The sequence below is a fragment of the Fusarium sambucinum genome, chromosome III (genome assembly GCF_050947815.1).
Source record: "Fusarium sambucinum isolate potato_lamoka chromosome III, whole genome shotgun sequence".
In the NCBI taxonomy this organism is placed as follows: domain Eukaryota; kingdom Fungi; phylum Ascomycota; class Sordariomycetes; order Hypocreales; family Nectriaceae; genus Fusarium; species Fusarium sambucinum.
This window is the reverse complement of record NC_139292.1, coordinates 1,678,718-1,706,025: the sequence shown is the minus strand read 5'-3', so window position 1 is coordinate 1,706,025 and position 27,308 is coordinate 1,678,718. Positions and strand designations below refer to the sequence as shown.

At 50.4% G+C, this 27,308-nt stretch overlaps 9 protein-coding genes across 9 annotated transcripts; 3 read left to right on the top strand and 6 right to left on the bottom strand.

Annotated features, from left to right (window-relative positions):
- Positions 1-796: 796 nt before the first annotated feature.
- FSST1_010775 (Rtr1/RPAP2 family-domain-containing protein) lies at positions 797-1,600 on the top strand (the record flags this gene model as incomplete). Its single annotated transcript, XM_083233841.1, has 1 exon — positions 797-1,600. The coding sequence occupies one exon, from the start codon at positions 797-799 to the stop codon at positions 1,598-1,600; it is 804 nt and encodes a 267-aa protein (XP_083080471.1).
- A 362-nt stretch (positions 1,601-1,962) lies between these two features.
- FSST1_010774 (40S ribosomal protein eS17) lies at positions 1,963-2,578 on the bottom strand (the record flags this gene model as incomplete). The annotated part of the gene is made up of 4 exons (XM_083233840.1): positions 1,963-2,055; positions 2,112-2,312; positions 2,372-2,457; positions 2,518-2,578. The coding sequence occupies 4 exons, from the start codon at positions 2,576-2,578 to the stop codon at positions 1,963-1,965; spliced, it is 441 nt and encodes a 146-aa protein (XP_083080470.1).
- A 1,094-nt stretch (positions 2,579-3,672) lies between these two features.
- Positions 3,673-5,109, bottom strand: FSST1_010773 (mitochondrial 37S ribosomal protein bS1m; the record flags this gene model as incomplete). The annotated part of the gene is made up of 1 exon (XM_083233839.1): positions 3,673-5,109. The coding sequence occupies one exon, from the start codon at positions 5,107-5,109 to the stop codon at positions 3,673-3,675; it is 1,437 nt and encodes a 478-aa protein (XP_083080469.1).
- Positions 5,110-5,437: 328 nt separating this feature from the next.
- On the top strand, positions 5,438-6,833 carry FSST1_010772 (tRNA-guanine(15) transglycosylase-like protein; the record flags this gene model as incomplete). The annotated part of the gene is made up of 3 exons (XM_083233838.1): positions 5,438-5,527; positions 5,615-5,865; positions 5,918-6,833. 3 exons carry the CDS (start codon positions 5,438-5,440, stop codon positions 6,831-6,833), a joined length of 1,257 nt encoding a protein of 418 aa, XP_083080468.1.
- Positions 6,834-7,080: 247 nt separating this feature from the next.
- FSST1_010771 (uncharacterized protein) lies at positions 7,081-8,261 on the bottom strand (the record flags this gene model as incomplete). Its single annotated transcript, XM_083233836.1, has 4 exons — positions 7,081-7,388; positions 7,439-7,545; positions 7,596-7,869; positions 7,931-8,261. The coding sequence occupies 4 exons, from the start codon at positions 8,259-8,261 to the stop codon at positions 7,081-7,083; spliced, it is 1,020 nt and encodes a 339-aa protein (XP_083080467.1).
- Positions 8,262-10,876: 2,615 nt separating this feature from the next.
- Positions 10,877-14,389, top strand: FSST1_010770 (histone deacetylase; the record flags this gene model as incomplete). Its single annotated transcript, XM_083233835.1, has 1 exon — positions 10,877-14,389. The coding sequence occupies one exon, from the start codon at positions 10,877-10,879 to the stop codon at positions 14,387-14,389; it is 3,513 nt and encodes a 1,170-aa protein (XP_083080466.1).
- A 311-nt stretch (positions 14,390-14,700) lies between these two features.
- Positions 14,701-15,740, bottom strand: FSST1_010769 (histidinol-phosphatase; the record flags this gene model as incomplete). The annotated part of the gene is made up of 3 exons (XM_083233834.1): positions 14,701-14,925; positions 14,977-15,519; positions 15,579-15,740. 3 exons carry the CDS (start codon positions 15,738-15,740, stop codon positions 14,701-14,703), a joined length of 930 nt encoding a protein of 309 aa, XP_083080465.1.
- Positions 15,741-16,243: 503 nt separating this feature from the next.
- Positions 16,244-19,374, bottom strand: FSST1_010768 (DUF3433 domain-containing protein; the record flags this gene model as incomplete). Its single annotated transcript, XM_083233833.1, has 2 exons — positions 16,244-18,618; positions 18,690-19,374. 2 exons carry the CDS (start codon positions 19,372-19,374, stop codon positions 16,244-16,246), a joined length of 3,060 nt encoding a protein of 1,019 aa, XP_083080464.1.
- A 2,744-nt stretch (positions 19,375-22,118) lies between these two features.
- Positions 22,119-25,805, bottom strand: FSST1_010767 (uncharacterized protein; the record flags this gene model as incomplete). The annotated part of the gene is made up of 1 exon (XM_083233832.1): positions 22,119-25,805. The coding sequence occupies one exon, from the start codon at positions 25,803-25,805 to the stop codon at positions 22,119-22,121; it is 3,687 nt and encodes a 1,228-aa protein (XP_083080463.1).
- Between the last annotated feature and the right edge of the window lie 1,503 nt (positions 25,806-27,308).

Below are 27,308 nucleotides of genomic sequence, written 5' to 3'. Positions count from 1 at the left end.
CGTAAAGAACAAGCCCGTCACTTTCGTCTATCTCACGGCTAAAAAGTGTTAGGCGCGTCCAGTGGATTGCGGTACCTCCGAGTCACAACACTAACAGTACAGCGTACCGCAATAACAATAACGTTGGAGAGGTTCCCAATCAAGTTGGTGCCTAGCTCCGATGATAGTCGGTCATGTTTATTACGATAAGGCGATGAGAAATGTGGATGACGGTGATGTAAGACATGTAATGAATCCAAAAATCAATTGCGAGTCGAAGCATTGGGCTTTATTTAATTCGTGGGGTCGTAACGTATGTTATCTGCAGTTCGTTGCTGCGGCCGAACAGTCCGGATGGCAAGCATGGCATGAATACATGGGGGCCTTGTAGAAACACTGGTTCAAAACACCCGTCTAAGCGTAATACCAAGGCATAGTCCAGATGCTAAGAAGCCTGTGAAACTTTGAAACCAGTGCTCTAGATGAAAAGACGACTGTTCTTGATGCTGTGCAACAATGCATCACCCATGATGGAACGACTCTTTTGTTTCAATTGGTTCGCCGGGTCCTTTTAATCTTCCAAGGCCATCATTAAAAATAGCGACTCTTAATGAGTGTTGACGTCCAAGCTTGTATCCATGTTTTTGTCAATCCCAACAATCTAAGACAAACTCTCCCCTCCTTTTGTCGAGTGGCTAGTGGCACCTAGCTAACTGTGGCGGTGGGGCTATTCGGCGGACATCTTTCTGAGCTTTCAGACCCGAGTGAAGCTACGATATTGCACATCATTTCTGCAAGATCACAACATTCCGTTATCATGGCATCGAGTTCAAAGCAACATCCAAAGGGCATTCTCAAGAAGCCCAAGTCCATCCAAGAGCGGAACGCCGACCCCAAAGAGATTGCCCTCGCACATGCCAATATCATCCAGCATCGCAAAGAGCTTGAAGCAGAAATTCTCGATAGCTTGATCATCCTCTCCGAATATCCCCATGTCCGCGAACCTCCCTATACCGCCTCGAATCCTGCTTTGTCCGACATAACCGATTTCAAAAAACATGTTCGCTTATTTCAGCCCTCGGACTACGACGACCTCATCATTGAGCGCAATGTGAATGATCTTTGTGGTTACACTCTCTGTGCTCGACCACGACGGAATATGGGACCTGGCGGTCAATGGAAGATTGCCTCCAACGGAATCATGAAGCGTGAGGACCTTGAAAAGTGGTGCTCGCAGCAGTGTGCACGTCGCGCACTCTATGTCAAGGTTCAGCTTAATGAGACAGCCGCCTGGGAACGTGCAGGCATCCCGGATATCGAAATCGATTTGTTTGATGAGGACAAGTCCAAGGAAACGGACGTTGATCGAGCTGCTCGAGAGTTGGGCAACCTCAAGCTGGAGGAGCAGAGGCAAGCTGCTCGTGATACTGCAGCTCTTGCCCTTGAACGAGGCGAACCTGATGCATCCAAGAGTAAGAGCAAGAAGCTCAACATTACGCTCAAGGAGAAGGATGCGAAGGCACCTTCCGCAATTCCCGATAAACCTGAGGTCTACGATGACGAACACTTACTTGTCGAAGGCTACAAAACGAAACTCAAGCTGGAGGACAAGGAAAAATAAGATTAAGTCGTGCAGTAGTTCACAGGATAGGCGTTGGATGTCACATGTACCATAGAGCATCACATGGATAAAAGATACCCCTCATGACACAAGCAGCATTGGTGTTGAGGACCTGATAACGGTCCTGCAACCCCTCAGCTCAGTCCCTGCCGTGTGAACTGGCCTTGGGCAAGGTCACATTCACAACAAAAGGGGAGAAAATTGGCAATCAAGCGTCATCCCTGGAGTTCTCCAGAGAATCGGCGACACCTTGGGGGTCGTAAAGTCTTTCTTTGAGACCTATGCACTCACTGTCCTAAAGACGCCATGTAGTGAAACCCTGCAAATGCTTGACACCCATAAAAATCCCATAAACCAATTTTTTAGTCGCGGCGAGGGCGGTTTCCGTATCGCTGTCCACGCTCGGGAATCTGCTGCTGAGTGACGGGGATGACGTTGACGGGAATGGACTCGAACTGCATAAATTGTTAACATGTCGTTCAACCAGTGTCGATATCGGGGGGAAACGTACGCCAAGGTGCTTGAGGAGATCCTTGGTCTCGGTGTCGACGTCGAGCTGGCCGCTCTCGGTGTTCTGGGTGAAGTCCAGAGCGGAGACCTCAGGAACGAACTGATCCTTGCGCTCACGCTCCTCCTCCTGAAGCTTGAAGGAGATACCACGGACGGGGCCACGCTGAATTCGCTTCATCAAGTGGGTGGTGTAACCGGCAATCTGGGATGCTCAATTAGTCGATATTCTCGAAATCGTCTTCACGGGTCGCCAGTTCTCACCTTGTTGCGGAGACGCTTGGAAGCGATGATAGCGATCTCATCACAGATGCGTTTATTGGTCTCAAAGTCTTGTGTCAAACGCGGGTCTTTTTTGGATTAAGACGGTCAGTATTGGTTCCAGCGGACGTTAAATCAAGGGCACTCACAGTAACGCTCAATGATGACCTTGGCGGACTTCTTGACGGTCTTGGTACGAACGCGACCCATTTTGGCGGTATTGGACTGTTAGGACGTTGGGCGATAGGTTGAAGGAAGTCTGCTTTGGAAACTTTCGATATATTCGCAGCATTTGGTGTTGTGAACCGGGCCCACTTTGGCCCTAGTGGGGCAACATCACGTGACATGATTACTAACACTTAGCTGCGGGTGCTGGCGTCAAGAATAATGATGCAGCACTAGAAGCTAACATAGACCCAAGTAAAGGCTCACACGACGACGCAAACACTTTATGGTTAATATGCAACAGAAAATACTTTGATCAGGTTTGTCAGTAAAATGTCGCTGCCTTAACAAATACTCGTACTTCTTTAAATGTGTCCAGCCATTCTTGAGAGTAGAGAAGTCTCCGTTTGGTCTATACTTGGCAGGATTGTCAAGAATATATGGCCACGGACTTTATATACGGACTAACAGCCTTTGATTCTCGAACCAGTTCGCTTCAAGAAACTATGGGATCCAGAGGTAGTCTCTGCTTTTAACTTGCTTTGACACATTGACTGGGCCTATCCATTTAAGCGTAAAGCCGAATATGCAACTGACTATTCTCCTTCATGTTCTGCCTTTATTTAGAGAAAATAAAACTGCATGGAGTGCTACTCAACGACAAGTAAAATCAGCTGAAACAAAGAACTGCCAAAAATATAGTAAACCCGAAATAAGTATTCCTGTTGGTGGTAGCCGTTGAGCCTGGTTCAAGCAGTTAGAAGTAAACCATTACATGCAGTTGACTCTTAATTTAAGTGTCAGGCGAATCGCGGTTTGAATACACGCTGGCTGACATTAATTAATTACCGTGAGAATCGCTGATAGTCAAGTCCAGTGATGCAGCAGTATCTCTAGATTGATGCGCTCTTGGGCCTGGACAATGAGATTGAGAAATGCATGTGCAGGTTTCATAGTTTGACCTCTATGCCGCCGCATTACCTAACCATACGGCCAGTCCGGTGTATGAATGTTATGGTACTTGAATAACTTGCTTTAATTCTATTTGTACAGTTGTTTGGTACAATTTTCTCTCCATCTCGGAGACAATAGATGACATTGATATACAGCGGCCGTCGCCCTTGACCAAACGTGATGTTTTATTGCCTACCGTCAAGGCCGTAGTTCCTGGAGCTGCTCACAGCGTCGCCTTCAGGGGCAGCCGCATTCCCATCGCCAAGAAGCTCATCAGCAACGCGGTCTTTTCGCCAGGGATCATCTTTCACACCCGTATTGTTTTCTTTCTTGGTTTTCTTTGACGAGTCGTAAACTTGGCCACGCCCCTTGGCTTCTTTCGCAATGAGCTGAGCCTCGGGTTCTGCTTCTCGGAGTGTAACCACGACCCTTCCGCTAGGATCAACGGTCGCCGTCTCGGGGCTGACGTATGCCTTGGCACCACCATAGGTTGTGGTGTCAAGATGCGAAATACCAGTGAGCATCTTCTTGTTCGTTGAAATCCTCTGGCGTGAGAAATATCTGTTGTTGAACTCGTTATCTCCCGGGGGAGAGTCGGCTACGAAACCACCAACACCGAGCTTGGCGGGTGATGGACCTTGTCTAGGGTACACCACTCGAGCGAGAGTGGGAGTTGGCTGCTTCTGGGGTCCATAAAGAGGATGGTTCGCCATGAAGGAGTTTGTTCTCAGATAGCTGATACCAGCGGATGGATGGCTGGGAGGTGGTCCAGATTTACCATATGGGCTGTCAGTAGCCGCGTTCACTCCAGCAGCTATAAGTCCTTGCATAATACCAATGGGCTGGCCCAGGGGAGCAAGATCGAGGAACTTGGAGACCAGACCGTAAAGCGCAGCTCGATCGTTTCGTAATGAGCGCACATACTCTGTGTACCATTCAGGAGTGACGTCGTCGATTGTGATCTTTTCTGGCGCCTCGGTTCCCTGTTCCATGGCAGACTGGGCCTTCTCTTCATTGTGAGACTGGACAAGTCTTTCTAGGAGCAGACCCTTAAACTGAGCACGCTTGGGCCGGACGGCCTTTTCAAGATAGCCGATGAATTCGCCCTCGGTCATCCTGGCCAGCCAAGGTCCCTTAAACCTCCATCGCTTATCGTCTTTTCGTCCTTGACGACGCTCAGTAAAATCAAGGTCCTCTTCGAAAACAGACTTGTGCCACGTAGCGGTTGTGAAAGTCTTGGCATTTGTGTCTTTGTTTTTGGGGATGGACATGGCAATGCGCATCTCCTGGAACTTTTCGAGTGAAAGGGCGTGGTCGGCAGCAGAAGCAAAATCGGTTACGCTCTCGATAGAATCGACCTGTTTGACTCGGATCAAGGGTGTTGACGTTGTCAAGGTGGACTTGAGGGGAAATGGTCGCTTAAATCCCCAATCGCCTTTCTCTCGCGACGAGAGGGGAGACGTGATGGCCTGGTACTGCGGGTATTGTCTTGTCATGGTGGGAGACTTGTGGTCACCAATGTGCAAGTTGTTCGACTGAGGTTCGCCCAACGGCTTGGGGAGAGAGAACAGTCGAGATGCCTTCATTAGCCGCCCCCCGGGCGAAACTGTTTTAGGCGCCATTTCGACTTAGGAACCTTTCGGCGAGCTCAATTGACTTGCCGTTCTGGTATCGTCGTGATGAGCTACAGGCGTATAGCTTGAAGTCGACGAAAATTCGCTAGGGATTGAAGCTGGGCGGAATCTACCGGTGATATCCCGGGGTGGTCTCATTGGCCAATCAGCTCAAACACCGCACCCTGTTTCGATAGGAAACCCCCACCAACCCTGCGCTGCTAATCGTAGTAACTTCCATGAAATAAAAAATCCCAGTCAGCGACTAACACGATTATGAGGGGTGAATAGGTGTTACTTTTCTTTCTTTTATTGTCAAGTAGTCCAGGTAAACCGAATGCAATCAAGTATCAAAAGAATGGCTTCGTCAGCAGCAAACATCTACAAGTCGCCTGCCTTGACGCATGAGCTTGTTGCAAAATGTTCCGTGAGTCTCACAACATGGTGATGGCTTCGTTTAGTGGTCGATCCCGGGATTGAGATGCACAAGACTAATACATACATTCCAAGGCAGACAACTAGAGCGCGAGCATCAATTCTTACTCTTCCTCATGGTGTTGTTCAACTTCCCATATTTATGCCTGTTGCAACTCAGGCATCTCTGAAAGGCATTACCCCAGAGCAACTTGAAGAGACAGGCTGCATGTTGTGTTTGAACAACACATACCATCTTGGTTTGAAGCCAGGGCAAGAAGTCTTGGATGCTATAGGCGGAGCACACAAGCTTCAGGGATGGAACCGCAATATTCTGACTGACAGTGGCGGGTATGTTTTTTCTATGTTGATGAATGAACCAGTGACTAATACTTGTTAAAAGATTCCAAATGGTCAGTTTGCTCAAACTTGCAACCATCACTGAAAAGGGTGTTGAATTTTTGAGTCCTCATGATGGCACCCCTATGCTACTCACACCCGAACACTCCATGTCGTTACAAAACAGTATTGGTAGCGATATCATGATGCAGCTCGACGATGTCCTTGTTACAACATCACCTGACAAGGCTCGAATGCGGGAGGCTATGGAACGCAGCGTGCGATGGCTGGACCGATGTATCGCAGCTCACAAGAGGCCCGAATCACAAAACCTCTTTTGCATTATCCAGGGTGGCCTGGATCTTGAAATGCGCCGAGAGTGCTGTCGCGAAATGCTGGCCCGTGACACACCTGGTATTGCAATTGGCGGACTCAGTGGTGGTGAAGCGAAAGCAGATTATTGCAGAGTTGTCGCGACTTGCACAGAAATGCTTCCCGACTTGAAACCACGATACGTCATGGGCATTGGTTATCCTGAAGATCTGGTAGTGAGTGTTGCGCTGGGTGCCGACATGTTTGACTGCGTGTGGCCTACGCGAACCGCTCGATTTGGAAACGCAGTCACCAAGCATGGCGTTCTCAACATGCGCAACAAGAAGTACGCCGTTGATTTCAGCCCTGTGGAGGAGGATTGCCAGTGCATGATCTGCAAGCCAACTGCTGAAGGAGGGATGGGTGTTACACGGGCATTTATCCACCACAACGCTTCCAAAGAAACTGTAGCGGCACACTTGTTGACGATTCACAACGTCTTCTACCAACTAAACCTCATGCGCCAAATACGAGAGGCAATTCTTGAAGATCGCTTCCCTGCATTTGTGCGACAGTTCTTTGCTTGGCTGTATGCCGACAAGGCAGAATATCCGGAATGGGCAGTTGGAGCATTGAAGGGCGTTGATATAGATCTACAATCGGAATAAGCTGGCCTCACCATTCACAAAAAGAAGTTCGTTGAAAATGGGTTATTATAATTAACAAAAAACGGAATCTATATACTGCATGTGAACACTCAAACATGCCAACAGAAGACCAAGTATCGCCCATGCGTTCCCCCGTGGTGTCTCATTCAACATTCCAGATAAGTCGTTAGAACCAAGACGTCTTTTCGAAGACGGAAAAGAATTAATTAACTCCATCGCTCCCCAATTCAGTCATGTCTTGTTGCGTTTATAGAGTGATGGCCAAAGCAGCAACGACGGCCAGGATGGCACCGAAGCCAGCGCGAGCCGAAGTGGCATCGTTACCAGTCTCGGTAGGCTGAGCGTCGACGGTGACGGTGACAGGACCGGCGTTGTTGTTGCTGGTCTCGCTATCGTTGTCATTGTCGTCACTGGAATCGTCGGTCTGGCGGGAGCTGGAGTTTTCAGTCGTGCTGGCCTGAGTGGACTCATCGGAATCAGATCCTTGAGTCTGGGCACCAGCAAACTCGCAAACGTTGGAGAAACGCTCGCAGAAGGTAGCAAATGTCTGGGCAACTGTTGTAAAGTTAGCACTGGTTCAAAGTGGTCAGAAGCAAGAAACAAACCTGAGTAGGCGGTCTTGGGCTCGCCAGTTTTTGCCCAGTCGGCGCAGGTCTGAGCATGCTTGTCCATAGCGTCGGTCCAGGTGAGGTCGTTGCCGGAGCCACGGCAGCTTTCAAATCGTCAGTATGGAAGCGAAGATGTATTGGATGGGAAACTTACCAGTAGCACTCGGCCTGCTCCTTGAAGGGGAGGTTTGTGAAATCACGGTCCTTGGCTGTGCAGGAAGTGAAGATGCCGAGCATGTCTACACAGGCCGAAGCATAGGTCTGCTGAGCAGGGCTGGTAGTGATAGTTGAGCGGTCCTCGTCATCATCCTCAGTTGCTGTGGGACGGGCGACGACACTGCGGCTACTACCACTGGCACTGGCGCTGCCGCTGCCACCAGTACATCTGGCACCGCCAATTTTGCATGCACTGTAAAGAGTGCCGTAAGCTGAAGTGGGTTGTTAGAACGCTGCCTTCAAACAGAATGGCTATCTGCTTGTGCGACTTACCCTCATATTGGGAGGTGTTCTCGGGGGCCTCATCCTTGAGGTAGCCGGAGCAGACCGAGTAAAGAGGAGCAGCGTTTTCACTGCCATCACAGCAAGCGCAGGCGACGAGAGCCTCAGCGTCAGCAGTGGGAGCAGCGTCCAAGCCGCCAACAGAGGAAACACATTTCTGAACGAGTGAAACGGCGTCCTGGCAGGTTGCGTATTCGGGGTCGCTGGGGTTAATGGCAGCGTTTTGGAAGAGCCCAGGGTTGAGACCCAGACCACCAAGAGAACCCAGAGTAATCTGAGCAGCGGCACCACTGGCCAGGACAGAAAGAACGACGGTCTTCATTGTGAGTTGTTTGTCGAGTTGTTGGAATTCGAGTGTCTCGGGACAATGTTATGTGTCAGATGGGAGTTGATTCAGAGAAAGACGGCACAGTCACTTATACAGATAGATTACGCGAACGGGAGAACCAGATTCACCGGAAACAAACTCGATGGGTGAAGAGCCGACAGTCGGGAATTTATTGACGAAGCCCGACCTGAACTGAGCTCTCAGCTCCTCTTCCAGGGTCGGTCCATTACCTCGCTTGATTGAGCAATGGACAAGCACAAAGACAGACAGACACATAACGCTAGGAAGCTTGCGGTCAATTTATCGAGCTAGCCCCGGGCATCCAGCATCCACGAGGCAAAACCCCAGGTCTTTTGGGGCCAGGTGGACCAATTAGCAGGGACGCCATGGTGCGGCTGAGAGGTCGAGAGGCAATTAGGCACACTTTGTGAATCGAACGCAGATATTTGGTGGTAACGTTGGAGACGACTCTTAGACAGAATTGCAACGGGAGTCATGATCGGGCCAGGGCCAAGCAGGGGTGCCCTGCGCTAGCGGGAGAGGAGAAGGGGGGGACTGGGACGAAAAAGCCACTGTTTCTCGAGCTAGCTAGATAAAGGTGAACAAGGGCTTTGCAAAGAATTCAGGTGGCCCCAGTCAAAAAACCCCCAGCCAAGAACGTTGAAAGTGAGAACTCATGGACCAGACAGCAAATGCCGTCTTCCGTTCTCATTGTCTGGGCAGACGTAAATTCAATACTGAACTCGTTTCTTGGCAAGTCAAGGGTTTTAGATTGTCACTGTTGTTATGCCAATGATCACAAGGGGTACTCGGAGGCGCATCATACAGTTTCTTTTTGGCGTTTTCCAAAAGTTATCGTTGGACAGCTTAGTCCTTACCCTTGCCGATGAGCAGATTGCAATTTAGACGACTGCACCTAGAGTCCGAATATCACTCATTGGGACAAAGCAGATCGGTTCTTGGTCCGGCAAACGAAGGATCAGCTTCGTGCCAACACATGTCATGGCCCCAGTAGAAAATTCCACCGGCTCCGAGCTGGTATGGATGGACAAGACCTCGTGAATCACTCAGCCCTGCCTGTCATGCAAGGTGACTCGCCATGGAAAGTTTGTCTACTATGTATTAGGCTCATCCGCTAGACAAGAGCTCAATTTGGGTGTTAGTACTAACAACTAATGCTGATACAGTGCTGTGTTCGACCGCATGTCATTTTGGAATTAGAAAAGGCCTATGTCACTCGTAATTTGCGGCATGGAAATAATTCTATATTTGCAGAAATGTTGGGCCTCTTTTCATAACCATAGAGACTCGACTGGGACACGACACAACGACACAACGCAGTCACTACTTTACCCGCGTTGACTGTCCGTTGTTATTACCTTGGTCCCGCATCCTTCAAACGCCCGACTCTGCGGAAACGAAGTCATGCTAGATCCATCAATCAGCCTAACGAGAGAGACAAGGACCGTCCGTAGTGGATCATGATGTCTCGTTTGCATGGGGCGTAGTATTCCACTATTCCTTACAGGGATTGGGATGAACAGAATGGATGCGAGGGGTAGTGAGCCAGCTGTCGAGACTTGGAGCCTGCTTGTGGAAAGGGACCGTCGTCGTTGAGAAGAAATGAAAGGTGCAGGCTAGAGTGTAAAGAGGAGGTTCAGTCACTGTTGCTAGCGGTGAGTCCAATGTTTCGCAACTCGCTCGCCAAGGTTGCTATCTTGGGCAACAAATCAAGACGTCCAAGCAACCCTCGTGCACGATATGACGATGAGGTTCTTCAACTCTGTTTATAGACTAATGGCTTCTTCAGTGAATGGTTTCTATAATTCTGTACAATTGCTTTCCCTTCGTATTTATTTATGGCCTATTTATTAGGACAAGGATGATGGACAGATCTCAGCTTGTTGGCAGATTTAGCAGGTCGTTAAGCATATTAATAACAAGGGTACTCTGTGCATAAGATCTTCAGTTAATCTATCGCCAACACAACAATTAATCCCACACTGCCGTCCCGACGGGATCCGGCAACTAGAGTAGGGCATTGTTTATGAATGTTTATACGTAGGGTATGCCACGTTGACATACATATTAAATTCGTGGTGCTTTTAATACTTTTAACCGAACAAGCAGAAATAGGAGAGAGATACGCTTCAATATCATCACCTATAAAGTCATTTCCTGGTAATGAGATTAAGTAGCCTATAAAGAACTTTTTACTCCTCACAATTCCAACTTAAAGTTATTGACTTTGACAACCCCAAACAAACAGCGTCATAACTATAGACACGTGACCCGTCGCGTTTCTCCAAACGCGATCTTATCTCTACTATCGAGTACCCAAACAGGGGCAAGACGTCACCGACATCTCCATCAAAGAAAAAGTCCAAGCCGCAAAGAAATTCGAAACGGAGCTATACCCAAGGCGATTAGAGATTAAGTTAGGCCATCTGGCTGTGACTTATCTCTTTGCGTCTCAGTCAACCAAACTACCGGTCAATAGACTACCCCGCTACCGAACGGGTCTGATATTGTCTTGTATCGATCCAAGTTACCGATACTCCTCATTTGTCGTCCTCTAAATCTGGCTGCACTATCGAGTGACCAGCCTCATGGCTTCTTCATCCCGACCATCACTGTCGCTCCGGCGGCAGTCCTCTATCCGGAATCTGAGACAACCCGAACATGACGACTTGGCTCAGTCGTTGAAGCAACTCAACATCTCCACTTCGCCCGGCCGAGCTCCGTCCCGTCTTGCCTCCGAACCTGCCTCTCCCTTCCGTCCATCGGGCCGCCGTATTTCGCAGTCACCAGCACCAAATGCCCGAGCACCTTCACGAAGCCCCTCCCATGACCCCTCCTTGGGCACACCTACCCTCCTACGGAAAGCCTCCATGAACTCATTGCGCTCTTCTAATGGAATTGGGCCTGGTTCAACTTCAAGACGTTCAAGCGTGGCACATGTCATGTCACCAACACGCAGGGCATCATATCAAGAAAAGATTCGACCAACACCTCGCTCCATTGCACACGACAACTTGAAAGCTGAGCTGAGGGTGCATCATAGCTCTATCACCACCCGTCCGACACAAACGATTGTAGTGCTGAACGACGCTGTCTATGGTCATCGTTTCTCCCGACCCCGAACTTCTCGTGCCGCTCTTGGTAATATTGTTGAACGTCCGGAGCGGATAAGGGCTGCAGTATTAGGTGTTTCCGCAGCCTACGTACGCTTGGGTGGTAGGCATTGTGAAGGTGAATACCCACTTCACCCAGGAAGGGAGGCAGAGCATCTTCAAGGGGTCCCTTTCCGGATACACAAGACGGATCGCAGTCTTTCTCTGCTTTCACCAGCCGTAGTCAATGTGCATGGAGCAAAATGGATGGAGGAGCTCAAGATGATGTGCGAGGCGGCCGAATCGAAGCTTGCACTGGGCGGCAAAGAACTCCAAAGGCCTGAAATGAACCGGGGGACTGATAAGCCTCCTGAGAAATTTCACGAAGGGGACTTGTACCTCTGCTCAGAGTCCCTCAATGCTATGGAAGGCGCTCTGGGAGCTGTTTGTGAAGCCATCGACTCAGTCTTTGGCTCGGGTCCGCGCCGCGCCTTTGTAGGCGTTCGACCCCCGGGCCATCATTGTTCTGCTTCTTATCCTTCTGGTTTCTGCTGGGTCAACAATATTCACGTTGGTATCATGCATGCAGCTCTCGAGCACGGACTCACTCATGCTGCCATCATTGACGTCGACCTTCATCACGGCGATGGATCTCAGGCTATTACATGGCAGCACAATAATCGAGCGAAGAACGCTGCCAAGAATGCGGCAGCGTGGAAAAAGTCGTCAATCGGCTACTTCAGCTTACACGACATAAACTCGTATCCATGCGAAATGGGCGATGAAGAAAAGGTTAGGAGCGCCAGTATCTGTATCGACAACGCACACGGCCAAACGGTTTGGAATGTTCACCTCGAACCATGGAAGTCAGAAGAGGATTTCTGGAAACTCTACGAAACAAGATATACCGTCCTTTTGGATAAGGTCAGAAACTACTTCAAGAACCAGGCAGAGCGATTGAGGGAATCAAAAGAGCCACCAAAGGCTGCAATTTTCCTGTCCGCTGGGTTTGATGCCAGTGAGTGGGAGGGTGAAGGCATGCAACGCCACAAGGTCAACGTTCCGACCGAATTTTATGCGCGTATTGCTCAAGATGTCGTCAAGCTCGCAGCTGAAGAAGGCCTCCATGTCGACGGTCGCGTTATCAGTGTATTGGAAGGTGGCTACAGTGATCGAGCTCTATGTTCTGGCATTATGAGCCACCTCAGCGGACTAGCTGGTGATCAGACAAGCGAGCAATCATCAGACAGCGCCGGCTCTTTTGGAGTCGAGATGGGTCAAACGTCACCAAAAGGAGTATCACATGGTGTTGAGCAAAAGTCAGCCTTGGATTCCGTCCATGCTTACGACCCTTCATGGTGGTCGGCTTCAAACATGGAGGAACTTGAGCTTCTAATGGGCGACCCAAATGCTGCTGCTTCCAAATACCCGCAATACGTCACTCTTCCGTCCTACTTTGCTCCGACTCAGGCGTCAACTGCTAAGTCCACAGACCCTACGAAGATGCAGCGCAGCTTGTCCAAGTTAGGCTCGGCCATGCCCAGACTTCCATCGCCGCCGCCTCCAGAAGTTCCCTGGGCGGTTGCAACGCATGAACTAAGCAAACTCCTTATTCCCTCCTCACGCGAAACCGGTAGTTGCCAACCTGAGGATCTGAACGCAGAAGCAAGCCGGGCCAGACGTGACCGGCAATCGATATTGATGGGAGTCGATCCTAACCCTCCACCCCCTGCCCCTGCTTCACGCCCAACATCGCGTATGTCTCTGCGTGAGAGACGGACCAAGCCAGTACCACCCCCTGAGCCAACCATCGACAAGTCATCCAAAGGTCGCAGAAGGACGATGGGCACTACTACTGTAGCTTCAGAAAAGGCAAGTCGAATGATATCATGTAGTGAATTCAAGCTAACCCCCTCGAAGCCGGTTGCTTGTGGTGTTCCCTCACGAACAAACAGTGTTGAGCCAGGAGTGAGGAGGTCTAGCCGGCGTCTTAGCGAGATCCCGGTACCTCTCACTTCACGGTTATCTTCTCCTGAAGCAGCCCTGCCCGAAGCTGCTGAATATGCTCAAACGTTGCCCGGTTCCCCTGCAGCTGCAACGGCGGCTCCTAGCAGCAACTTGCAAGTCAAGAAGACACGGCTCCCCACGGCTCCCCGCAAAGAGCCTGCGCCAAAAGCACCTCGGGCTACCAAGAAAGCTACCACATCAGCCGGTCCTTCTGGTCCTACTACTACCGCCCAAAAAGCCAAGTCACCGGAGCGAGCTTCAAAGAATGGTACAGCGGGTGATGACGTGGACAACATCACTTCAGGGATGAGGAAGATTCGTATCAACTTGATCACTCAGTCCCAAAAGGCTGCTAAAGCGCGTGCTCGTCTTGAGGCTGAGAAAGCCAACGGCAACGTACCTGCTATCGGCCAGGCTCAGCCTGTCGAAACGCCATCTACTGCCGCGCATTCATCAGCAGCCCAGTCCCACGACCCAAGCACGGTCGTTGTGTCTACTGAGACGTACAACCACTCTCCCGCGCAATCATTGCCAGTCAACCCTACACCACCCACCACTACTTCATCTAGTGGTATTGCAACTCCTTTGCAGGAGCAAGATCCTTTCAAGCCTGCTGGGTATGTTTCCCAGTTGGCCTCTCCTCCGCTGAGTTCGCCGCCCATTCCCTCAGTTTCTGTCCAGCCTAGCGCAGAAGTAGACGATGTTTTTATTCCCTATCAGCCTGAAGGCCCTGCACCCAAACCTGTCGCTCAGAACGAGCCATTGCAATGGCTCCCTCCTAACGTGCCGACTTCGTCTACGCAAACACCTGCTGCGACACCCAGCCCAGTCAAGAAGACCAACCTCTTTCAGTATACTTCTTCTTCTGGGATTCCTTTTGCGCCCCGCTCGGGATATCGGGCACGTGCCGGTACTGCTGAGGCCGCGGGGTCCGAGGTGAAGCAGCAGGAGGCCGACCTCCCACACCCTACTAGGGAGATCCCTGAAAAACCTCGACCCTAAAAACGACGCTGAAATTCCATATGCTTTGGTTTCCGAGATACGAGTAGCTGTGTGCCTGTTTTGATACAGCACTATTTGGGAAGCAAAATACAGTTCAGAGTTGATACCCAAGCACCACCATGCTTCTCTCCTTTCCTCGCATAGAAACTCAATTATTTCGCAACCCTATCCGCCTTTGGATATGTAGTCTTCTTCACGATACCCTTTTCCTTTACATTCCCGAATTAGATCTCGCTTTATAGTTCTAGCTGTGTTTAATCTATGACTTTATGGCCGTCTATATGTTCTAAACCATCGTCTTTAAATGACTCTTAGGGGAAGTTCTTGCGAAACTCGCTTAGAGGTACACTGACTTCCTCGACGACTGCTTTCTCTGATCCCTCAATGTCGGTGTGGGTTGACCTCTTGAGAGTCCATACTTCCTTGACGCCCAGACTTTCAAGATAAGTGACTGTACGAGCGTAGTTGGTAGCGACTTGGGCAATGCCGTGACTGTCGTCTGAGAAAGTAAGCTTGCCACCCATCTTAATCCATTCCTGCATCAAGTCAATATTAAACACTCGTTTTGTTGGATTGAGTCATCTCACCTCAGCAATTTGTCTACCAGGGTATGGCTCTGCAAGACCCTTTCGCAACGCAGCACTGTTCACCTCAAGCCAGCCATCCTGCTCTTTTGCAAGTGCCAGGTTCCTCAACACGCGCTCCCAAACACCCTTCAACTGCCTGGGATCCCTTTCAGGATCTTCACTCATCAATCTAACGAGATCAAAATGGCCCACAACTCGTGGCTTGAGCTCTGTGAGCATCTCATACTGCAGATCGTAGTAATCTTCGTACAGCGATTCTTCTGTTCCCCGGCTACTTTTCCCCTGTGCAGTCAGGAAAATTTCTTTGGAATAGTCAATCGGCATGTTGTGGACGTAGTGTACTGAGCCAATGAAGTAGTCGATGATAGGGTGTTCTGCCAGTTTACGAACATGCGCCGCGCAGCTAGACCGGATGAATTCGGCTTCGAATCCAATGAGGATTTGGATCTGCGAGGCATACTCGTGCCGTAGACGCTGTGCCTCGATGAGATATGACTCATGGCGAGGAGGGAGGGCCTCCAGTGCGGCCTGGGGGTTATCGAGCTAAGTCAGAGTATGTAAGATATTTACTATCAAAGATGAAGGATGTGATTGATAGATACCTCTTCAGGATATAGATCACGCAAGTCGTATCTCGGCATATGCTCTGTGAAGCCAATGGTCTTGTAGCCAACAGAGACAGCTTGCTTTACAATCTCCTCGAGTTGATCTTTGGCATGACCCGGGCAGAACTCGCCCGAGTGGGAGTGCATTGTGAACGCCATTGTTGATGTTTGTGCAGTGCTGATTTCTGTCTTTTGGCTGGCGGGGTTGGGTAGAGTGACGTTTATATATGAGAGCGATCAAGAGAGATCAGAAGCGTCAGGCCCAACTGACAATGGCCTCTTCCGAATTATACCGAGGTTCGAACTGATATCACAATTGCATAAGATGGAGTTTAAACACTCACCGAACCTAAGTTGAAACTCAATGGGTGGTATGGCTCCAAGCTTATAACAGATGTACTGTGGTCATCGGACTCATTAAGTAAATTACAGAGTCTCCACATTTCCAACTTATTTTGTTCCTAGAGCCTTGCTTCCCAGGTTTTGATGACGGAAGACAAGGATGAAGACATGCTCATTATCGATAAATAGTATCTGCGATATTCTACTCTGATAAGTTCCATGAATATATACCAAATTCATAATAGATCGCTTTCCTTCCAACGCCATGCATTTCCCAAGTATAACAATATAAGGTAACACAAAATTCTCCATCCTATCTCTCATGATTTTATGTCATTGTATGAGTATACACCAGGCGCCATGCTAATGTATCGGACGCCTCTTGATCCTTCACTATTATCGGCGGTTGTTTGCGATGCGCCGGTTGGTCTTGCGGCCTTTCCTTCATCTTGCACGATATAAATGCCGTAAGTTTGGTTCCCTGAAGCCCCTTGACTCCATCCAAGATGAAAGGTCTTTCGGCGCAGGCATCGTGCCAAGTCATCATCTTCCATCCATTCGGCTCCGTCTGGAAGGCGCCACCACAAGGACGAGTCTGCGAGGAGACTTGCTTGAGCGGCGATGCTTCCGGGGCTTTTTGGCAGAGTACCACGCGATGCTGTGCGGAGAGATAATAATCCAAACAAAAGTGTGAATACAAGTAGGCCAATTAGAACAAAAGTTTGCACAATCCCCTGCATCAAACGTGGGATAACATAGTCGACATGTGCTGGGATGATTGGTTGAGAATCATCACGCATGCGAAGCTTGTTTACCAAGGGGTGTCGTATCAACTCCCCGTTGATGGCTTGCGCAGCTATAATCCCATGAAGTTGGCGGATTGCCTGGGAGACGGAATTTTGTCTCTCAGGCATGACAATGCGCTCTAGTGTAGTTGACAGCCTCGAAAGTACTAAAGTGCGAAAGAAGCCGTCTAGTCCTGTCAACTTTTTGTCATCAGCACCAACATCATCAAGTGCTGCATAAACGCTTGTGATGTCTGCTTTGACATTTGACGGTTGCTCACTTGATGCATTGACGATGGGGATTTGGTTTGTGTTGATATACAAATCCTCGGTGCGAAACGTTGTATCAACGGTTACCTCAACAAGTGATTGGTTGCACATCATGACTGATATCAACCCGTCACCAGCACAGCTGCCCCAAACATACTTGATTGGGTACGAGGAAGGAAGTTGTGAGCAAGATGAAGCAACAAGTGCAGTGCGAGATTGGTCCGCATCACAAATGGCCTTTTTCTTCGACCCCCCCAAAGGTACACATTGCAAATCTGCGCCCTCGCCCTGATCAAAAGATACGGTCTCGCAATTGAGTTTACTTCTGAGACCGGGAACTTTAGCCACGAGCTCAGTATTTGGGAGTGGCCACTCGCGGGGGTGGCTCATTAAGGAAAGCTCTGGAAGGGCCACGTCTTCCCAAGTCCATCTCGGGTACTTGGGTGTCTGCCGTATGAGGATTTGGTCGATTATGTCGCTGTTTACAGCAGCACTTAACGACTTGCTTGTAGAGGCAAATTTTGTTTCGAGTCGAAGCTCAAGGTTGGCCGTTTGCGCAACTTGAGAAACAGCAAACAGTCCTGCAGTAAAGATTGGCATTAACCATCCAAGCATGGCCGTGCATTTTGCGAGAAAAACAGCCCAGTCCTGGGTCTTCATGGCTTTCCCAGCCGTATGGAGGCCAAATTCGTTCATGTAGGATAATCCTAGGGACTCCTGGAAACGATGCTTGGTAGTAGTAAGCTTCAAAAAGGGGGCCAAGCGTCGGTTGTCGATGTCAATACGAGTCCAGAATACAGCAATAGCAGCAAAGATGATGGTAGGTATGCAAGTCCAGACGACGAAAATACTGTCATCGACATCCAAGCCTTCGCCTTTGCCCTTCAGACCAAAGATGACGCAGATACCAGCAATCAGCGCAACAGAGGCAACAATGCTCATGATCTTGGTGCGGGTGCTTTGGGTCCATGGTCGATAAGTCGCAATTGTCTCCGGCGACACATTGGGGGGATTCATACAAAGAGGGCCACTGCCTCCACCGTGCTGTCTCAGCTGAAACATCTCTTCCGGTCGACGGCCGGGTTGGGTGAGTTCTGTTGTATACCATGATGCTGCAAGCCTGGCAGCAACAGTTTCCATGTTCACGTGTCCTGTGTTCGATAGTCGGGCGAGAAACTGATGGCTGCTTGTGAGAAGTGTGGCAGTTCCGGCAGGGGAGGTGGGATCTCGCGGTGCTATTCCACGAGGTGAGGGGGCATGATACAACATGGGAAGAAGAGCCATAGAAATGATGAGAAAGGTGCCGGCCATAGCATGGAGTACACCTAAGCGGGCACGGAGTAAAGAAGTGCCATCGACGTGGATTTCAGCATGAAAGACAGCAGTCGAGAGAACGATCTGAGCGCGAAGAAGGAATTTGATGGCAATAGCTGCAACAACAAGGTGATGGCGATTATGGAATGCTGTGCTCAGTGCTTGGAAACTCCCTAGGCTGTGATAGTCTAGTAGAATGGTCCGGTGACTTTGCTTCCGTCGAGTTTCGTCGACAGTCGTTGGTTTCCGGTCGAGGACGATCCACGGCATATACAGCAATGCTTGAGCTTCAACTCTGGCCCATAGTATAGCCACGATTGAAACAACTTAACACATGTGAGTACTACATAAATAAAGATCACAACTACGCATAGCAAGGGTCTTGGTGATGACTTACCTACAACGGGCCCAAAGGTCCAAAGACCCTTGAGATTGCTATCGACGTCTTTTTGGGAGAGCCACCACATCACCACCTCGCCAATTACACCCAGCATTATGCACACTCCCATAAAGATGCTGATAACTCTTCGACGCAACCACCAAGGTCTCCAGCCATTGTTGAGCGGAACTTCGGTTGGTTCAAGAACATCAGTGCTTCGAAAACTTGTATCACCTGGGGTATGAGGTGGGGTGTCGAAGTAAGGAGTCTCAAGAACCATCTCCATCATGTTGGGGGCTTTTGTCGGGAATCGTGGATCAGTTGCGCCCGACGTGCGCTGTGAGTAGAAACCATCGCTGACTGGAGAATTAAGGAACTGGTTCTCCTGTGATGGTGGATAGAAAGGACTGAGAGGGAATCCAGCACTAGAAGGGCTGTTGAGAGACTGAAAGCTTCGAGGACTTGCTGGGCTGCGGCTACGCGGACTCGAAGGGCCAGGCGATACCCTCGCAACAGGCGGCGAGAGAAGAGGCGGGGAAATTAACTGTGAGGTGGAGTTTGCAGGTTGTGTTGAAGGTTGCCGGGCATAGCTGAAGCCAGATGATGCTGTATACCTCGAATCGTCGTATGGTCCAACGACGATCTTATCGTCGTGATCGGCATTGGATGAATAGATACCCATGTTGTTCCATGGTGTTGCCATGTCTTGCCACTAAGACAAGTAATTAAAAGATTAAAAGAGCGGGAGAGAGACAATTAGAATGGTTTAGGTAAAGCCAGAGGTCTCAAGGCATCGTCTGAGTGGTAGGCTAGTTCCTTGTAAATGAACTGGTGATGGTGATCGTTACTGGGATCATAAAACGAGTGACTGTAAAAGAACGTGTTTGTTTGATAAAAAGAATGGACGAGGCAATTGAAGCCGGAATTAGAGATATGTCAAGTAGAGGAAGGAAGGAGCAAATGTCAAAAACATCAAAAGCAAGATGTCAGATTTGTGCAGGCAGGTAGTGATGTACAGCCGTGCGGAAGGAACGAAGGAAGGTCAACCCAAATCAATTAACTACTACTACAGTCCACGCCACGCCACTCTAGGATCCTTTCCTCTTGGATGATATACGACAAGCTTCACGGCAATAATCAATGCATTGTCCATATTTCTATTCTCAAACTCAACCTAGACGCCGCGTCTTGGTGCTATCTTTGTCAATAGTCTGGATCAACCCCTGACCAGAAAGTGAGGGTGAGGGTGAGAGAGATGCCCCTCCCCACCAATACTACCAGGAGCACAAACATAGCATGAACATGCCATACATAAGAGGAGCAATGCGACTCTAATCTCAGCTGCCCAAGAATAATTTAGCATTACCCAGGGTAATAATATAGCGATAAAGGAAAGCTGACAGGCATGTTTCCTCAGCTCACTCTTGCTCTTAAACTCAGCACCTCCATCTTCACTCAACTGAATCAACCGCTCAAGGGCTGTCGCCATCAACTGCAGTCCACCGTTCTAAGCCCGTCGTTACCTGACCTAACGACGGGATCTACACAAACTAGACTAGCATCTCGAGAAGAATCACACAATCGACCCTAGACTGGCTTGACTGACCCGGCCTGGTCTGTGCCTGATTGCCAGTTCCTCCCCTCCATCTAATTTAGCTACTCCGCCCTCTATACTACAGTGCGATACAATAGCTGTGCAGACAAAATCATAGCCAAGTCCTACAAAGTCGAGATCTCACGCGTTCTAGATGGACATAGATTTCATGCTACTTGATCACGCTTGACTACTTTCTCTGTCTTTTTTCCCACTCACACTTAGGTACCATTAATAGTTTTTTCGACGCCACGTGCTAATACCTTCGGAACAGCCTCTAACGAACACGGTATTGTCTTCAACAAGTTAGTACGGCTATACGGATAGATAGAGAAGGAAACATAAAAACAAAAACAAAAAGGTCTTTATCTCTCCACTCGCACGGAACGTGACTCGACCAGGACATTGTCAAGTGTCAAAACGTCACAATGGCTCACATGGTTCCGACTCATGTTTATCTTCAACCAAAGCTGAGTTTGCTTGGCCTGCCCACTTCCCGAGTTCAAGACGAGACAACAACTTTTAGAGGGTCAATTCCGATGAACGAGTGTGCTTAAAATCAACTCCCCTGTCTCTAGCCCCCCAGTCTCCGAACGCCGCACCGTTGGCGCCGTCGCCATAGCGCGGTTGACCACCAAGGTCTAATGCAGGGGAAATTACTCTGCGGGAAACCCCGTTGCACATGTCTTAGCAGAGCTGTACGTGCTGACTGGATTTTTGTAGGCTATTGCATGTTGTTGGTCAACCAAGACTAAATCAATACGCTATCACAGAGGTGCAGCCAAGAGTCACCCCATCTATTCAAGGAAGATCACAAACAAGGGGCTTGCAGCATGCAGGTAATCATCTCGGTCAAGCCCGCACTCGCAATGCAATGGGACTCGGCACATCAGCCTTATCAAGACTTCAATGTAACCACTTGGCACACCAAGTTGGCAACAACTCCGTCAATATAACAAACATGTCACATTACGAAACTCGGGGAATAGTTCGTATGGCGGCGAACCAAATGAGCTTGCAGCCTCAGTGATAAGAGCTGCGGCTTAACGTTAACACTGGGGAACTTGTAGAGACGCTGTATTCACAAGTATCCATTGTCTTTTTAATTGAATTTGTTTGGTTTCTAATGTCTTGAAAAGTCTGAAAAAAGCACCACCAACATCACTGCTCTCAAAAGATGAGGGTATACAAGCCATAGAGCGAGGACACCAAACATAGTCCTCCAAATATACAAGCTGACATGTATCCTGCCATCCAGAACCCGTTCTTCCACCGTCTCGTGTCTTGTCGTGCCCCAAAACGCCTGTCTAGATAGCCAAGCTTTTCACTTTTCCATTTGTTCCTTGCCATCCCCTCCCACCTCTTCTTACATACCAAAAGTCCAATTCCTCCCTGACAAGATACAATAAACAATGACAAGAGAAAAGAAATAGTAAAGGGATTAATAAAAAGGATGGGCCAGGTCGCCAGGATGGAGCCGAAGGAATGAGTAAAAGGTACGTGGGGGCTCTACCCCTTGGGAGGCGTTAGGCGTAGTGGGAAAATGATGTAGGGCCGGGATGGGCTTGGGAAGCCTACCGACCAGGAAGTCTATAATGAAGAGCAAGGCGCATATCGCATCGTCGTCTCAACATGATGAAGGAAGAGCATGGTAAATGAACGTTTCGAGTTAAGGGCTCATGCGGAACGGTTTCGTAGTGGTAAGCTGATCACCGTGTCGTAGTGGTTGGTAGGTGTGGTCATCACAATCCACCTGAAGGGTATCGAAGTTTTAAAAAAAAAAGAAAAATGGTGAACTGGTGAAAAAGTATAGATTTTTTTTGTGGTTGTTAAACGTTTGGGCATCAGCTTGATCAGTTCCATCCAAGAGAGTTCTCGGCAGCTACAGGAGCGGAGATGAAGGCTGTGCGGGCAGAGTTACCCATGCCACTGCGTCCACTGCCATGGCTGTCACGGCCACCAGGTCGAGCTGGTGCATCACCTTGGGGGCCTTGAGCTCCGTAGTTAGAGAAATCACGGCTCATAAGAGCACCACCCATGAGAGCAGGGCTGCCGTTTCCGTTGTACTGCATCTCGGAAGATCGCTGGCTGCTACCAATGGAGCTGGCTCGGCGGTGACCCAGCTGCTTCTTGCGCTTGTATCGGCGGGCAACCAAGAACATGGCAGCGCCGTACATGACACTGAGTCCGACAGCGCCAACAGCAATACCAGCGGTAGTAGCCTTCTGCTTGGCGGTCTTGTCACCCTCGCCACTGTTACCGAAACCATCGTTGCCGCCACTACCACTGTCTTCCGAGTCACCACTGTCAGAGCTGGCACCATTTTCGGTGTTGCCAAAGATGTCGATCTTGTTGTTGATGACAGAGGTCAGGTTGCGAACGATTTCAAGGTCGTTATTGTATAGGAGAGAGTTGGGCGTCATGAGATCGGCCTGGAGACTGTCAAGCATGTTCTCAGGGTAGTGAATCTTGGCCAGAGCAGTGATGTAACCCCACTGAGACTGAGTATCCATAGGAATAATCTTCTCGATCAAAATACGGTCCTTGCTGAAGCCACCAGCATCAGCAAGACCCTTGGGAAGGTATTTGAAGAGCTGGGCAGCCGCAACGGTGTTGCGGGCGAGGAACTTGTAGTTGAAGGGGAAGAGGAAACCGATTTGAATGGCACGAGAACCCTCGGGGATAGGCTTGTTGGTGTCATTGGGCAGGATTACACGGGGAATGTTGGCGGGGAGACCGGTAGAGGTCGAAGTTTCAGTGGCCTGGGTAGGAGCAGCGGGAACAGAGGTAGGCTCGAACATGATGGTGGTGGGCAGCCAGTTGTTGGTGTTGGTAAGAGTAGCAGTAGGTCGGATGCTAGTGATGGGATCGGCAGCGGTGGGGACCAGGGTAGTAGGAATAGGCTCAGGTTGAGTCTCAGTTTCAACAGGAGGCTGGGAGGTGGGCTGGATTGTAGGCTGCACCTCGGTGACAGTTGGGAGAGCCGCGGAGGTCTCCTCGCCATCGGTTGCGACAGGTGCGCTTTCAGTTTCGACTCCAGTGGCAGGGCTAGTAGGTTCCTCGGTGGCAGGACCAGTAGGCTCCTCGGTGGCAGGACCAGTAGGCTCCTCAGTAGCAGTGCCGTTAGTTTCATCACCCGTCTGAGTAGCAGGAAGCTCAGTAGGAGCTGAGCCGGTAGCGGTATCAATAGGCTCGGTAGCAGGCTCAGTCGCGTTTCCAGTGGGTTCCTCAGAGGCAGCACCAGTTGGTTCCTCGGAGGCAGCACCGGTGGCTGTGGGAGCAACGGTAGGGGCCTCTGTCACATCCTCGGTGGGCTCGGGAGCACCGGTAGTCTCAGGCTCACCAGTAGCAGCAGGCTGGGTCTCGGTGCCATTCGCAGGTTGGGTCTCGGTACCGTTGACAGGCTCAGTTGTGGGTAGAGGAAGCTCAGTCTCAACAGGTTGAGAACCAACACCAGAAGTCGCATCAGGGATGGTAACATTGGGTGACTCAGTGGGGTCAATAAGCTTGGTATTGGGGTCAACGAACGATGTGACATCCGGGGAATCACTCTGGGACTCCTCAGGGGCAAGCGTTGTGGGAATGACAGGAGACACAGTGACTGGGCTTGAAGGCTCAGGCAAAATAGAGGTAACGTCGGTGACATCCGTAGGGATAGGCAGAATATCGGTCTCATCAAGTGGGAGCGTGGGCTCAGGAAGAATGCTTGTGGGGATGATATCAGGTAGCAGGCCAGTGGTCTCGGGATCGGTTACAGGAGCTCCAGAGACAGTTTGCTCAGAACCAGTCTCTTCACCAGCAGCGGATGTAGGCTGAGCCTCGGCAGGGAGAGTATCAGGAGATGCAGTCTCCTCAGGCGATGTGGTCTTAACCTCGGATGGATCAACAGGGAGGAGAGAGCTGAGAAGTGTTTCCACAGGATCCAACAGGCCATCCTTAGTTGTTTGAGCAGTACCTGGGGCAGCAGTAGGCTCGTCACTGGGAGGGCTCACGGTGGGAAGAGTCTGGCCATCAGTCTGGGGCTTGCTTTGCTGTTGCTGGGGCTCCTTTGTGGGAGTTCCAGTCTCCTCTGGCAGAGGCTCGGATTCGGTCTGATCAGGCTGAGGGTCCTTAGTCTCGCTGTCAGCGGGAACCGGGAGAACTGAAGACAAGAGTGTCTCAATGGGATCAAGTAGGCCTTCCTTGGTCGTAGGTGCAGGCTTCTCAGCGGAAGGACTCTTAGTCTCGCTGTCAGCGGGCTGCACAGTCTCCGTCTCGACAGGGGCAGGCTGGGTCTCCTCCTTGGGCTTGGTGGTCTCGACGGGAGCAGGCTGGGTCTCCTCCTTGGGCTTGGTAGTCTCGACAGGAGCAGGCTGGGTCTCCTCCTTGGGCTTGGTGGTCTCGACAGGAGCAGGCTGGGTCTCCTCCTTGGGCTTGGTAGTCTCGACAGGAGCAGGCTGGGTCTCCTCCTTGGGCTTGGTGGTCTCGACAGGAGCAGGCTGGGTCTCCTCCTTGGGTTTGCTGGTCTCGGTGTTCACGGGCTTAGGCTGCGTGGTCTTAGACTCAACAGGGACAGGGAGGATAGAAGACAAGAGAGTCTCGACGGGATCAAGGAGACCCTTCTTGGTTGTCGAGACGACCGGCTTATTACTGGGAGTGCTGACAGGTTGCTCAGCAGGTGCCGTGGTCTCGACAGGGGCAGGTGCCTCAGTCTTGGACTGGACAGGCTTTTCCTTCGGGGTGTTCACAGACTCGGGCTCCTTGACAGCAGGTGCCGTAGTCTCGACAGGGGCAGGTGCCTCAGTCTTGGACTCGACAGGCTTTTCCTTCGGGGTGTTCACAGACTCGGGCTCCTTGACAGCAGGTGCCGTAGTCTCGACAGGGGCAGGTGCCTCAGTCTTGGACTCGACAGGCTTTTCCTGCGGGGTGTTCACAGACTCGGGCTCCTTGACAGCAGGTGCTGTTGTTACGGCAGGCTTTGTCTCCTCCTTGGGGGGCTCGGTAGCGACAACAGGTTCCTCGGTTTGAGCAGCTGTCTCGGTCTCGACAGGGGCAGCTTCAGTCTCCTCCTTTGGCTCTGCAGCCGATGTTTTGGCGGGCTGGCTAGGCTTGACGGTGGTCTTGCTGGTGACAATACCGCTGGGAGCAAGGAGAATCCCTGTGTCGGATTCGGTAAGAGCATCGGCGGGTTCGGTTGTCTCGGGTTCCTCAATTGCCATGCTTGTTGTGGGTTGGAGAACGACAGTTGGTAGAGCGCTGGCACTGGGGCCAGGGCGTTTGAGGCCTAGAGGGATAGTAGGGTCGAAATTGACGCCACTCTCCTTGTCTCCAGTGGAAGCCGTGTCATCGTTGTTGTTGTTGCTGAAGAGGCGATCAAGAAATGAGTTTTGAGGGTCGCGCTTCTCAAGGTCGGGGACAACCTTATTGTCTGGCACTGCAGGGGCGGCATTGTCCACGATTTCTCTCTTAACTTGGCGGGGATAGTAAATGCGCGGTCGGTTGGCTTCGACAACAGATGAAGAGGCGAGAGCCAGAGCCAGGACGAAGGACTTGGCGTGCATTTTCGGTATTGATAATTAATATGTTCGGGTGTATACTAGATCTGTTGTCAGATGGGTGCGGATGTCGTCAATATCGTCAAACTCACTGTCAGGGTTGGGTTGCAGCGAATGTACTTGACGAATGTCAACGAGTGTGATCTGCCTCGCATGTTAGCAGTCGTTTAAGATGTGTGACAACGTGTTCGTTGGCCATCAACAGTCGCCCTCGTTCCATGAATCCGTCTTTCCGTTGATAGCAATGGCGACCAAGTCGTATATAGGATCGGGACTCACATATAGTTTGCGTAGAGCGTATGTATATGCGATTCAAAAACAATTCAAAAGAGTGACAGACGAAATATCGTCAAATGATTCGAAACAGGCGCGTGCCGTTCAGGCTTTCCTCAGTTCGGGTTCGGTCTGTACGTAAAGTCGAGTTGATTAATGGTGATATTAAATCAATCGTTTCGTCGACATTTGCTTATTGAAGTGCGAGAACCTCCTGAGGTCCTACTGGTAGCTAGACTCGGGGTGAGTAAAGGAGGGTAAGTCGTAAACGGGTCTCGCGAGGGATCAGCTTTCAGACGCAGAAGCGCTGTCGAGATTCGAATAGCGGACGACGACGCCTTTGATACTTGTCGTTGGAGGAGAGGTCGATGTGGAGAGAGAGAAACGAGAGAACGGGAAGGAGAATAAAGAGTATGTAAGTACTAGATGTAAGAAAAGGCTCGACTGGAGAAAAGAAGGGACAGCGACAGGGCCAACAGCAATGGAAGGAAGGAATGAAGGCGAATGGGAATGGGGAGATGGGAAGGGCATGGAAACACGACAGGGACAAGGGGACGGGGATCAAGGGGGTGTGACCCAAGCATGGATGTTGATGTGGACCTGAACGAGAGTCAAAGTGTGCCCTGAACTTGAACTGAACTGAGATGCACCTAACTCAACCTGGCTGGCGAGCGGATACATGTCCATTTGTGCAACACCCAACCTATTTTTCCAGCGCCGACGTTGCTGGACACACTGAACGGCTTCATGCTCCCGGGCTCAACTCGCATTTTCAGGTGGACCTGACCTGGGGAGACGACGGTGACGGGTGAACAAAGAAAATGGGGATGGCATCCACACCACCCCTGGAGCTTGAGCTTGAATGGGTGATGGGTACTCGCAACGAGGTCGACAGGTACAATCAATGCTGTGATGGTGGCAGGGTCAAGCAATGTACCGAAGAGCTCGTTTCAAAGTATAGCGCTCTGCAAGACACGCGATGTGTCTGTCGGCTAAGGAAAAGTGCTGCACGGTACAGCGTCACCTGGGGAATGCTTCAACGCCTTCTTCAAGCATTGTCGCAATCTCTCGGGATCTAACCTTGCCTCCAAACCGTATTCCTCAGGCTGCGTTCGTGAGCGCCTTTGGCCGTTTATCGTACCCGTTGAAGTAATTCGCGACGGTAACAGCCAGCGGCGCCAAAAGCCAGGCTAACCCCTCTCAAGCCCCCAGGGTTCCAAGGTCATTAGGGAGAGC